Genomic DNA, 15069 nt, shown 5'->3' on the forward strand with positions numbered 1-15069 from the left:
AAAATAAGGTTTCAGATTTTAAATTACGTCCAAAGGGGCGTTTTTTTAACGTTTTGCTTGTAACCTTAATTTATTAAATATCATGTTCTTTGCACTTGAACCATAAAATTCAGTTCAACAGCAATGTCGCAAAATAATTTTAAAATGAGCATATCTTTAGAATTTCCGATACATAGTTCCGCGTGCTGGAGGTAAAAAGGTCTTTTTTTTCCCGTAGAGTATTGCCATTGCTCGCTTTATAATCGTCGAGTTTGGTACTCAAAAATTCGTTAAAGGTTTACAAAATATGACATCAATAATAAAACAAATTCCAAATTTCAAATTTGGTCTTCTACATGCCCATATTCGTAGGAGGATTACGTGATTCAAGATTCGATGGCTCTATGTACCGTTGTCTTATCACAATGCGAGAAATATACATACACGCATATTTTTCATTATTTAATTTCTTCAAATGTAATGCAAAACTCTAACATTTGGTGGCAACAATTTGAAAAGTGAAACGGACATTTATAGTGATTCAACGCAAAATCGCAAAACGAAAATAATAGTCCTTCAGGGGCAAAGCCCCTTTGAACTAAAAATAAATTAGAAATTCGGGCTTCCAGGTTTATTTCTCCATGACTACGTTAGGACAATTGCTTGTCTCTAGGTACCGTCGTTTTGTTTACAACGCGAGGAACATACATACATTACACGCAAATTCTTCAGGATTTAATTTCTTTAAAAATAATGCTGGGAGACAATATTTGGTGGCAACAATTTAAAAAGTGATACGCTGTTTATAGAGTACCAATGCTAAATCCAATTTCAAGAAAAATAGCATCTTTTGAGGAAAAAAAAAGTTAATAAAAAGGTAATAAAAATTAAAGAAAAATATGGAAACATCTGAAACTATCTAAGAGTAAAATTATAATGTATTAGCAGGAAAGTTTCCGTGATGTTTTTTAAATGCTGAACGAAATAAAACTTTAGTTTTCCAGATAATTTAATTACAAAATTTAATCAACAGACATTTCTTCCAAACATCAATCTTTAGAAAAGAAATGAATTTTTTCCTTTTCTTTATTTTTATTACTATTTATGAATGTTTTAATAAATAGCTGCAAGCTAATAGAAATCTAAATGGAATGGAAAAGAAAATTTAAACAAAAAAATGTCTCATTATTTTAGCCAGGGATAGAAAGAGAAAATTATATATTTAAGAAATAAGTATAGAGGAAAATGTTATAGAAAATGCAATTGAATAATATTAAAATACTTTTTCAATGACACCACATTTGAGGCAAATTAAATTTAAAAAGTAAAATTTCTAATATATATTATAAACTTGCACGCAAGACACCACATACACACTTCACGTGAACGTGTCAATCATGTTATAAAGTAGTGGTATCCCTATATTAAGGGTGAGTACGGTGCAATCTGTATAAATATATACGATACCGAGAAAGACTGAAATCTGAAGAATGTCGACCTTTTTACCAGTGAATGTCAACACTCACGTAGTCGCTTGATATATGTCCAAAATATTTACTAAATTCGTATTTCTGACTTACACCGACAAATATCGACATTCACCAAACATTGATGGTGAATGTTGAATCAAAATATTTTTGTTACGTTTTTAAATCATATTTTATAATTAAAACATATTATTATAAATTTTGAAATAGGAGAAAGCTTTAGTAATATCCCATGTAAATAAACTACTGAAAACGAACAGTAAATTCTAAACGAGAAAAGAAAATAACACCAATAATAAATTTCCTTAATAATGTGATTAACGTTATACAATCTTATTTATTGCAAAAACGTTATGCCCCTTTGAATTTTACTAGAGTCCTTAATTTTTACAACTGCATTTAGTCGTGGGACACTTTTTTCTTCTCGGCTTATCGTTTCGACCTCCACCACTGCATATCTGTGCTTGTCGACATACATCGATAATGGTCGGAACCGGAATGTATAATAAGACTATAACCAAATATTAGTTGTTTCACGGACGTATTTGGTATGTTTTGATATTGGAAAATGTCAACATTCTCCAGTTTCGGTCTTTCACAATAATGTGTGTATATTACAACACTTTAAAAGTCAATTTTTCTATTTTATAAAAACTATTAATTAAGCTAAGATGCAGCAATAATTAAAATGTATCAATTTAAAATAGTTATTTAAACCATCTGCTTTCGAGAAACATGAAAGAATGAGTGAACAATGCTAAGTGATGTAGGAAATGGTAAACAATATAACAGTATAATTTAATTAAAACCTAAACTGAAAAATATAAGATCTGAAAAAAATTAAATGGTCTAAAATCTAAAAGAGCTAAAAACTTGGAACAGAGTATGATTGTCTTAAATATGCTCTTTCTAAAGGGAAGGAAAAAAATTTCTTCGATATTGAAACCTGGTAATAATTTTGATTCTATGCACCTTCTTGAAAAAGAACAAAATTTAGAGAATCATACTATGATCCAAATTTTCAGTTCTTTAGCTTACTTCAAAGGTATTAAACAGAATTCAATAGCTTTGAAATCTGTTCTTTTTCAAGAAAATGCAGACAATTACTAGGTTTCAGTATCGAAAAAATTTTAATCTTTCTCTTGAGAAAGAGCATATTAAAGACAATCATACTTTTTTCCAAGTTTTTAGTTCTTATTGTTTTATTTTTTAAAAATCTTCTGTTTTTTTTTTCAATTATGATTTAACTAAATTGCCCAAATTATATATTTTTTTCGATTTCCAATGTGGCTTTAAAATGTTGATTTATTTTCTTCATGCTTTCGAAAAGCAGATGATTAAATTATTTTTAAATGAAATAATTAAAATTAATGACCTTAAGTTTGAAAAAATAAACTCGCAAGCAGCTGAATTTGAAAATGTAAGTTAAAATTTATAATTTTTCACACTAAAAAGATCCTGGAAAGTAAAAGTAAAAGTGTAACTGAAAGTTATAATTAAGTAAATTATTAGCAATTAAGATTAATAAGTTTAATAAAATGTATTTTTTATTTTTTAAAAAAATATAAAAAACATTATAAAGCATCAGTGACGAACTAATAATTAATTATTCATTGTTCAATCATCAGAAGGTAATTAATTCAAAAACTTAAGAACAAATAAGGAGTTCTGAAAACGAGTTTCATCCTTCATGAATATTTGAGAGAATCAAAAAAGAAAGAAGCTAAAAAATATATGCATTACGTTTTTACAAAATAGTTGACACCTTTCCCAAAGAGTCTATATATTAACTTTCATTTTGTTAAAAATGATTCCTCCTGTCAGCTGCTCCTAGATTTTGCATTTGCCTGGCTTGTAATTTAAGTTTGAGACCACTTATTTATATAATAGTGGAATGAAGAAGAAAAGAAGCGATAACCGAGAAAATTATCTCCAGTATTAATCCGTATGCTTATATTCCGTAGGCTTTTATACTGCTTGACGGTTCAAATTACAGTAGTAACTAAATGTGTCGCATGAGTGATAATGCATCAAAAACAGAATGAACAATCAAGGTAAGGTAATGCATGATTTTGTTTTGGTTAGTCTTAAAGTTAATACAACTCATAAGATATAAAATCACTAACATCATAGAAAAATATCTGATATGTACACCACATAACTTCCTTGTATTGGAATATTAAATTGGAATATTAAATTATACGCATTTTTTCTTGCATTTCATTTAAACTTATTGAATTAAATATACTTCGCCGACAGCGCATAAACCACAATAGAATAAATGCATTCTTTAAAATTCACTCTAGTATTTGTTTACAGACACTCTGGCGCTAGATTCACTTAACAGTATTAATAATTATATAACAGTTAACTTATATAATAATTATATAACGGAAACTAAGTTAACTGTTATATAATCAAATATTTTATCTAACAGTTAACGTATATATTTCGTTCATATTATAACTCATAATGCACAAAATTTATATCATTTAAAGAATAGAATTATCTAATCGTTGCCACATGCTCTATTCAAATACTTTTAACAATAAGTTTTTCACAGACGATTGAGTATCTCTCATTTAATTAATTCAGTTCTCACCTCACGAGAAGGCAAAAATACATAAAAACTCAAAATATCTATATTAAAAATTACGAAGTAAATCTCAAACACTTATTTCCTCGAAAAAATTCCAGAAATAATTAAGCATAATTTAATTGGCAATAATAAATGAATGCGTTATCTTTGTTGTTGCGAAGCTAAGTTTCTCTAGATTCGCAACAAATCCTTTAGTCTCCTGTTTCAAATGTAAACATCAATAGCCGCCATTATAAACAGGCTTAGCGGCAATAAAACAACTTTAAAATTGCTGATAATTCTAAAAATACACACATATTTACTAAAGGCATAAAATCTTTAACCGGAAGATAAAAACAACATAATTCAATCATTTTTAAATCAAAAAATGTACAATTTACAAACATATAAGAGTAAAGAAACTGAGATCACTGAGCCGGGTAACAGAGTGGATATATATATAAATATATTTATATACGTTTGGTGCGGCCGACTGCAACCAAAATACGAGGTGCACATCTACATGTTATAGCAGTCCTATATGCAAAATTTCAACGAGGCTACTCGTTTTTGAGTTATGCGAGATACGTACGTACGCACGTACGTACATACGTTCGTACAGATGCCACGAAACATTCTCTTCAGAATTAATTTTAAAGCAGTTTTATAATTTTTTGAAGGAAAAGAGTAGTTTATTCTGTCCTTACGTACAGATATCACGCAAAAACATCCTTAAATTGCATTCGATAGCGGTCAAAATGGATATTTTCTTTGAAATAAGCTGCCTGAAACTTTTCGCGATTACAATACTTCCTTTTTACTTCGTACAAGGAAGCAAAAAGAAATGACCTGATCTACGAACATAGTTATTTCTTCTCTGATTTAAAGCTATAGATAATTTCTTAAATCTTACTGAAATTACACGAATGAATTTATGTTATTAATTATAAATTTATAGTATATTAAATTTGTATAAAATCATATTTATTTGAAATTTATAATTTGCACGAATTTTCCAAATTCTGATATAGAAATTTATCATAATGACTAAAGTCAAACAAAGTGTTTCGCATATATATCAGTACCAGTATAACGTTAAAATGACAATTGTTACTCTAACAAAATATATTGTTACTCTAACAAAAGAACGATATAAACTCCGTTTATTTAAGCGATAAATATTTATCGTTACAAGTAGCTTAATCAATAGAAGTTTCAATATTTACTCTCCAAAAATCTGTTGAGGAAAGTTAGTACCTTCACGCTTACGTAACATAAATTAATTTTCTCAGATAACCGCAAATATTTACTTTGTATTTTAATTATAGTTCAGTCTTAGTTTATTAAAATTGTAGACCATGAGTAAGGAGAATAGATACCCATTTTCACTGATTTTATCGATGATGCATTCCACATCGCTATGTTAAAAGTAAAGAGTTAATTCAGCTTTCACTGGCGATAAACAGAAGCAAGCCAACATTTAAAGTATGAAGATATTTATTTAATTCTATAATAATTGCATTGTAAATACAAATTTGAATATCTTTTTCTTTATTTAGATACAACAAAAACTGTTCCATCCATATTATCGAAAGCGGAGATAATTTGGATATAGATTTTTGGATGAATCAAAGTAGTCTCACCAATTAAAAATAGAAATATAAACATGTACGCATATCTAACAGCATAACAATAATATAATATAACATCTTATAAAGGTATTAGCAGAAATATGTATTACAATTCATATTGTATGTCCATGTTATTTAAAAGTAAAGCGATCTTCTTTCGAATAATATTTCTCAGTTCTTATGTGCAGTTATGCCTCTATACGTTTTGCGAGCACTATGCATAAAATTTTCATCCTGATTGGAAATTTCACAGTTCAGTATTTCTGCATGTAAAATATTGGACCCACTTTTTTAAGCATTAGGCATTAGCCTGCCATTCGCCAATTAAATATGACTCCTTACCACTGGTAGCAATCAATCATAGTGAAACAGCTGGTTGCATGTGAATTTTCGTAATTTTCTTACGTAGAATCCAAATATGGGTCAGTTTTACTTAGAAAAGTCCTTCACAAAACATCTATCCCTTTAAGCCGATAGCTCTACTGTATTTGCAATTACGAAATAATCTAATCCTTTTTAAATATATGCATTATTCCTAAGTCAAACAATAAAATTATGTTAAAAATTCCTAGACAACGGTTTCCTGACTCAAGCATTCGATGTTATTTCAAATCCATTACGATTCAGCCAAATCTTCATTTCTCGAACTTTATTATTATTTATTTCGGAATTCCACTTGTTCATAATAAGACATTGCTATTTGACACAAGCTCTATCAAATGTTTCTGTACTTAATTTCAGCTACGTGGGTAGCTTAAGCTACTCAAGCATAGTACCTGAAAAATAATACTAGTTTAGTATTATTTGCATAAACATTCATTAATTTGCATAAACTCAGCATATACAAGGTGTCTAGAATTAAAGAACCCTAGTTTAAAGCTGCCTACAGGCGAAATCAGTCATCAGACAATTGTGAAATTTTTAAACGAACTTAATAAAGGGATGGGAATGTCTTTCAGCGAAAACAAATCAGTTATAAATATCGCCACCAGAGAATAAGCCACACATTTACAAAAACTTTACAATTTAGAAAACTGTATTGCAAAAAAACGTATTCAACATAATGGCCATCATTTTCAACTACCATATGAAATTGCAAGATGGCGTGTTCCATAGTTGACTAAAGTGTGCTTTGAGAAATGTTGTGCACGTGGCATGAACTGCTGGCTTTATGATCAGGTAAAGTTCTTAGATTGTCACCAGATGTTTCAAATGCCCTCAAACCCAAACATCTTATTTATTGAAGTCTGGGGATCGGGGAGGCAACAATATACGAACGTGCCTGCTGATGACACATTCTTCTCAAAAATGATGTTTAAGAACATTAGTAACACACCATGCAATATGTGGAGAAACTCTATTGCATAACGATTGTGCCTGCAAGGCTCTGTGTTGCAGAAATGTTGCAGCTGTTTTCGGAGCCTGAAAAATTTCGTTCTCTAACACAATGAATATTGCTGCCTGTGACTGAGCATATCACTGGACATATAGAACTTAACTCCTCGAAGATGTATGGGCCAAGAATACGTGATGCAGAAAATCCAAACCATATTGTCACTTTTGGTAAATACAACGGAGCCCCTAAGATAGCGAGCGGAATTTTTGGTTCCCGAATTCGGCAGTTGTGTGTATTCACTACACTGTCCAAATGAAAATGCGCTTTATCTGCCCAGAAAATATTCCAAGGCTTTTCTGAATCGACCTCAAAGCGAGCAAGAAATTGAAGTGAAAACCGAAGTCGAACTTCAACATCATGCGGAAGCAACCGCTGCACCAGTCAAAGTTTGTAAGGATAATATCGGAAGAAATTCCGCAAGATCTCGTGGACAGCTGAACGTGGCCTGTCTAACGCCTTTTTATATGCCGGACACTAGTACGAGGCTGAAAGTTTGAAGTTGTATCCTCTACCACTTGAAGCGTAACCTCCTGTACTGCTTTTGCAGAAACGGGGTTTCTTCCTCTTCCAGGATGAACAGAAAACTATCCTGTTTCTTCAGATTTCGTTATCATTTTAAGAAGTTGTTAACTTTCATTGGACTTCTTCGAATTCCTTTCAAAGTCCAAAATTTTCGTAAAACAGCTACTGTGGAGTTGCTGCTTTGGTAAAACAGTTTTACTAATAAAGTGCGATCTCGTAAAAGATTAAATGAAAACAAGCAGCAAGCACATTGAAAACAAAATCTTTGCGAATGCTTCTTGGTTTTATAACAGCTGCTGCGTAACGTCGACGAAAATTTACATTTTTACTACAGGTTTTTAAAGTAAAGCTCCCTCTAGCGCCCCCATTGGTATCTAAATTGTTTTCTTTGAAAGACATTTCCTTCACAAAATCCGCCACAAATTTAATGATTTTCTGACGATTGGTTTTGCCTGTAAGCAGCTTTGAAATAGGGTTGTTTAATTCTGGACACCTTGCACACGAACTAAAAATTTCAGCTTATTCATCGTCTACCTTAATAAAGGCTCGAATAACTGAACAGATAAAGTAAAGTTTATTTCAGGACTACATTTCAAGAGCCATTCAGGATAATTAGTAACATCTGCTGCCTTCCTCTTATTTAAAATAAAAAAGTCTTATATTTTTTAATTATCAGTTAATTATCAGTCAGTTCCTAGAACACCCTTTTACTTAAAACGGTAATAATTAAACTTGCATACGAATACTTTTATGATTTAGATAAATGGCATTTCTGTTGTACAGACTTGTTCTGAATTTTCATCGTTTCCTTTCAATATACTAAATAGACTTTTATCGTTCGGAGGGAATCGGTGTCTTCTAGAAATCGCAGAATCAAAGAATAAATTAACAAACTCTTAATTGATTACTTCAAAATAAAACTTTTCATATAAATGCATCTTTGAGAAACAATGTTACATAATTTAGCGTTATTTCTTTTTTAAATAAATAAATAGTTTTTCACTATTTTCCTTAAATAACTGAAAATTAATCAGTGATGGAAAAGTTGTTTAGCTTTAGAATAATATAAGAATTGATTTTATACCTTCTCTTATATTCTCAGTTTAAGTTTCTTTTTTTGTGAGAGTGCTTATTTTTTTTTTTTTTTTTTTTTAGTCGCGGCACCAGAAAGAGTTAGTTAAGAAGTCATTTTAAAAGTTAAATGAAAAAGTAATTTTAACATTTTGTTCTACGTAACAAATTTTGATCCTAAGATTTAAAATTTCTTAAAATATTATAATAATAAATATAAGAATGGACTAACATTTTGGTATTTTTCTTCAATCTTTATACTGGATGCAAGGCTATTTACCAGTTCAAAGTTTGTAGAAAGAAGATTTAATGTTTATATAGCTGAATGAAAGAGCAAAGTATATTCATAGTCTTAACGGAAAGTACTTTTCTTTCGACAGTTTTTCATGAAAATCAACAAAAGCAGTTTTCTAGGGATAAAATCCAATATGAGACAACAGAAAGCATTTGCATTCCATCCTGATATTTTTATTATAATATATTCCTTTTCTCAATGCTGAACGCTCTTCCTCAAATGTAAAAAATTATTATTATATTAAAAGAATTTGTATTTTTTTAAACTTTCTTTAAACTACTCGAAGTCCTCATGTCTTTGAAATTATTTATACATTTGTAAAGATTGTATCATGACATTTTCTTTAGCGAAAAATAAAATTGCTTTAGATAAAAAGACCTAAATTTCATCCAAATGCTAAAGTGTTTTAAATTATCATTAACTTCAAGAATTTGTTTTTTTAAGGTACCAGCCTTTCCTTTCGTTCTGTTCGAATGAACTTTGGCTGTAAAAGTAGTCCAAAACTCATTTTTATCTCATCTCGTAGAAGTAAAATTTCCGGTTCTTATATGTTCACAAGAAATCTTTTTCTAGTATAAGTAGAATACACTCTGAAATTTGACTATATATACAACAGACATTTGACTATATACAAGGCTCCTAACATTACGGATTCATAAATATGTAAGCAATTTTTATACTTTTTGTAAAGAAACTTATTAATAATAGTATTCAAAATTATTTTAATAACATACAAATGTTTGATATGTCACATATGCTTACGTTCAGGATTTGCGCATTTTTATAACTCCTTGAACGTTAAATTTCCTCTCTTTAAGTACCTATAAAATTTGGCTAAAGTTAAAAATTTAGAATAAAAATTACTCAGTATTTTAAGAACTTAATTTAGATACCATGTCCTCACATTACGCTCATAAATCCAAAAAAATGAGTTAAACAAACATTAATGCCCCATAGATATAGTTCGTACGCTTACATAGTTTCATTTAATAGAGGGCAAATAATTATCACAGCAATATGTACAGGGTTATTGATAAGTCCTTAAAACATTTTTGAAGATTCATAACTAAAAACTACACGATCAATACCAAGTTTTATTACTTCAAAAAGAAGATAAACACATTAATCTTCTTACATATTTCACAAACTCTCAATATGACCACTTAGCACCTTAACTGAAACGGCAAATATGTATGCATAGTTAGGAAGACTGTTGTCACAGACGCTGCTTTTATTCGACTGTTGTCACAGTCGAATAAAAGCAGCGACGATTACCTCTTTCGGCAGGACAGTTATCCGGCTCGTTTTTAGATAGGGACAGCATCGTAATCACAGTTTGCAGCAAGTATACAAGATGAGCAGATGAGGTATTAACGAGATGATTATGCCGACTAATCCTTGTGACGTTTTCTTATGTGAGTTTTTCAAGAATAAAAGATCAATAACATCTTTGTTTACCCACTGCCAACAACAATAACAGTATTACCTATGATCGACAGTAACATATTAAAATCTGTAGTCGAGTGCAATATATTAGCATGTTTGGGAAACGAAACAGATTATTGCATAAAATTTTATGAAATAAGTAGAAAACATTTTGGTGAGTTTTAATTCAGTCGTTGAACATTCATTGAATTTTATTGAACATTTCAGTCTTTTTATTATAATATTATTATTTCAAGTCATGTGTACGTGAACCTTTACTAATAACATGAAATTAAATGTTTTTTAATTTTTATTTTTACTTATTTATTTATTTATTTTGCAGTAGTATATTTTCTATTTAGTTTTTCTTTCGTTATTAATATTAAAACATAACTATTTAAAATCTATAAATACATTAAATAAAAATAAAAATACATTTTGTGAGTATTTTCTGATATCATGACTATTTTTAGCCATCGACATATGTTCTAACAGCCCTCTAAAAAGAAAACAAATATATATCATAAAGACTGGAATTAGAAGGCATTATGGAGAAATGTGAGAAAAGAGATGGCTCAACTACCTCATCACAATTTTTACTGATTCGAAAGCTCTGATGTTCACGCTTGAAATTCTACAAGACTGAATCAGACGGCGTCATAGCTAGATATCAGAACAGAAATGCAATAGTTAATATCTAATATTTTTAAAGTCGTTGTTACGCTATTCATTTAATTTGCAGAAGACTTGAGGAATGATTATACATTTCAACTTAGTTAATAAAGAGCTTAGTTTTAAGACATAAATTTACTCACCTTCTACCAAAAGTTGGCCAGACGCTGTGTCAGAACCAGCAGCGTTGGATACCATGCATGTGTAATTACCGACATTTTCCGCTCGTAGTTTGTCCATCAGGTAGACGGAAGAACGAACATCATACGATGTAACCTTCCCAAGTTCCTCTCCTCTGATCTCCCTGCCATTAAAGTACCACCTAAATGTCACAGGTAGATCTCCTCTTCTGAGGGTGCATATGATATCAGCTCTCTCGCCAAGCCTCAGTTCTGCTGGTATCATCAGTGGTTTCTGCAGAGCTGGAGCTTCTGTAAAGAACGCAAACATTAAAACTAAGTGAGGAATTTGCACAAAATAAAGAATTTAAAACATTATATTATATATTAAAATCTCACCATTACTCTCAAACGCCTTATGGACACGATTATAAATTTACATATATGTGTAATATTACATTTAATATATATATATGTGTGTATATTGTATAATTATAAATTGATTTTTCCGTTTTTTAAATGTAATATTACATATATATGTAAATTTATATTCCTGCACGCAATTTAAAATTTTGATTTTTCTAAAGAAATATTTTGCATCAGTTTTAATGACCACTCATTATTCAAAATTTTAATATCATAAATACTTCTTTGGTTAATAAGTACGAGATAGCTTCAGAAAATGGATGGAATATTGATTCATCCGAATTTAAAAGTTCGCCGAAGTCATACGATGAGAAACATGACTATGCCATCTATGTGCAACAGAAGCAAGAACAGTTTTTCCCAGTGATCAATATACATGGTTATCAGAGGTGGCACTCATGAATAAATAACACTCCAGAGAAGAATGATTAAAGAATCCTTAATATACAGGACACACCTAAAATTAGAACACGTTTTAAAACTTCCAAAAATTTGAAAATTGCCGTAATAAGATGCATCTTGCAATAAAATGTATTTCATGAACTTGGAGTTTTTCCACCCGAAAAAAGTTAGCATTTCATTGACTGAGGCCATTGTGTAGCTATTATTTTCTCCGAATGATATTTAACGAAAGAAACTTTGCTGGAATATCATATGGTTTCTTCATTACGCAATGTTTCCCAATTACTAGTGTTGAATGTATCCCCCACTAGAGCGAAAAGGATTTTCGACATAAGTTACAGACTTTCATTTCCCGAATCCTATGCAAACCGTGTAGCACCACATATATGTGAATTCTAGCAGAATATTCAGTGAAGGTGTTAGCACTTTTCGTGAAACTTTAAAACCCATGAATCTGCCAAGCTCAAAATACTGCCAATTTTTCATAATATGCTGCAACTGTATCTTTACTCGCTGCAACCGTGTCCATAAATTGGTCCATAAATGGGAAAATAATGAGCACGGAAATATGTTGTTAATAATGAACGGTGAATTCTGAATATCCTTTTGTGAAATGAAGAACATTTTTCTTTGAAAGATAAAGTTACTAACTACAATTGCCGAATGTTGCCGAAAGACAATCCAAGTGCATACACAAAAGAGTATTAGATTGATACAGGGCTGGTGTGTGATGCTATTTCATGGCCTCCACTATCACAGACTTCTTCATTTTTGAAAAAAAGAAAATATGCTGCCTAACAAGATTGCATTACCAGAAAATGTTCCCCAAAGATGCTGTGCTATGTTTGAAGAAATGAAATTTCATACAGACTGTCACATTTATACAAAAGAGTATACGCCCCTTCATATAGCATCTCCAACGATGCACTTTCTGATAACAACGTTTAATTCTCCAGCGACTGATTAGTCGTTTATAGTCTACCTATTAGAGTCCTCGATCACCAAACTTTAGGGCCTTGAAATTTTAGTTGGGAGATTTTTGAAGTCCCATGTATACATCAGCGACCCATCATTTCTAGCGCAACTAAATTATGCTATCCGTCGCAAAACTAGTTTCTTAGAACCAGATATGTTTCTAGGTTTAACGATGTTATCACACTCTTGCACAATGGGTTTGTCTACGATAGGAGACACTTTGAGTAGCTGATACTGTGAAACTCTGTGTAATGAAAGAACTTTATGGCATCTGTGCTTGCTTTCTTCTGTTAAATGTCGTCTAACAATGTAGACAATAACAAATAAATGTAGGACAATAACACAGCGCCATCTCTAGACGAAATTCGAATTAAAATCTTATTACTGCCCTAAATATCCAAACTCTTGGGACGTATTGATGCAAATAACCAAAAGTCGTTCGTTTTTTCTAAATTAAAACCCTCGCAATGTTTGGTATATTCTGTATTACGTCAACGTCAGAGCAAATATTTACCTTGCGTTGTCTCCAAACGAGTTTTATAGCTTCCCTTTATAGATATCCACACCGAAAGAACAGTTTTGTAGACACTTTACATCTACTGCGACAACCCTTCTTGAAAGCAATAAAATTAAATGCTTATAAGAAGCCAAAACACATTAATACTTGTTAAGAGTAACAAGGCCAAAACGATTAAGCGGATGGATCATCAGTACTTTGTCGTTAGCAATAACGGATGTAGTTCTGTTATACTAGTATACTGTATAAATCTTTTGCAAGTGAGGTAGAGACAAGTGCATAGAACGCTAAAGCTTTGTTGTAAACTTTATGAATGATTCGTGTATAAAGGGCAAAGGCGCTTATTTTGTTGAAAGTGTACTTTTGTTGAAAGTCATTTAAAAGGTAACGGCCTTTTCACATTACCCTCTGCAGTATGTGAGTTATTGGAGAGGCTATCATACCTTAAGGATAGGGCTCAAATTAGAAAGTGGGCTTAGATATGTTGCATATTTACATAATATAAACCTGTTGTATCTCTGTTGCATGGGAACACATAAAAGGCTCAAGATTAAAGTCTTAGCCAGAATCTGTAGCACAGAAAAGGATGTACTCCTCATATGGCCTCCTCCCAGGATGTTTTTAAATCAGAAGTAGGATAGATGACAAACAAACTTTACAAATTTCAATGACAGGCATTCTCTCTTCCTACCCACCAGCATTCATGAGATTGTTCCAGTGATCACAAATTCGAGCCTGAGAATTAGCAAAATAAATCATAAAATCTTTTGGAAAAGATATTATATAACTATAACTAACGATGGCGCGGAAGTGAAATAACCATATGTTATTTATTGCTGTATAAGAAGAGTTTTATAATAATTATTCCATTTATTATTTTGGCTGTACTTTCACTTTCACTTTAGTCAACTCTGATCGGAATGCAAATTAATTAAAGTATAAACAATCGCAGAGTTCTTTAATTTAGAGAAAAAGCTTTTGGCAGCATAAAAGGATTTAGATTTCTCATTAGTTATATAAATGAAACCATGTTGTATAAATATACGTTTTTACGGTTGTCATTTCACATGCGCTTTCCCTTAAGGATTTTTCTCGTCAAATTTTTGTCGTCATTTAAAACTCAAAACTGAACAATTAATTAAACAGTATTAAAACACATTTAGCTAAAGGACATGATAATGGCAAAATAATGAGAAATGTTAAGATTTACAATAATTTTAATAAGACAAAAACGTATGTTCACATTAATAATCCCTCATTATACACATATGTGCAAAAATATTGTTTGCCCAGTTCTAAACATATGAAGTGTTTACTCAGGAAACACTCACCCAAACTTAACACTAGGTTAAGCTTCTAAGATTAAATTTCAAATAGTTATCCGGTTACGAGAAGCGTGAAAGTTGTGTAACCAGCAACAAACATTTTGATTGCTATAGTTATTGCATGTTTTAAGAAATATCTCACTCCTTGTGCCCGTTTTAGCACGTAGTTAGTACATTTAGCTAGCGAATGGAAGATTCGGGGGTTGAAACGCGATGAGGGCACGATTTACGTTTTATGTTTCCTGCACT

The 15069-nt window shown here is 31.0% G+C and overlaps 1 protein-coding gene across 1 annotated transcript in view; it reads right to left on the reverse strand.

Annotated features, from left to right (window-relative positions):
* LOC118192736 (cell adhesion molecule Dscam1-like) overlaps positions 1-15069 on the reverse strand; it is a 329595-nt gene that overhangs the window by 250506 nt on the left and 64020 nt on the right. The window contains exon 2 of the mRNA XM_085812762.1: positions 11200-11487. Within this exon, the coding sequence (XP_085668888.1) occupies positions 11200-11487 (288 nt within the window). The remainder of the gene's footprint in view (positions 1-11199; positions 11488-15069) is intronic.

The sequence above is a fragment of the Stegodyphus dumicola genome, chromosome 3, assembly GCF_044657685.1.
Source record: "Stegodyphus dumicola isolate Sdum_Otavi_A_Nest chromosome 3, ASM4465768v1".
Lineage (NCBI taxonomy): Eukaryota > Metazoa > Arthropoda > Arachnida > Araneae > Eresidae > Stegodyphus > Stegodyphus dumicola.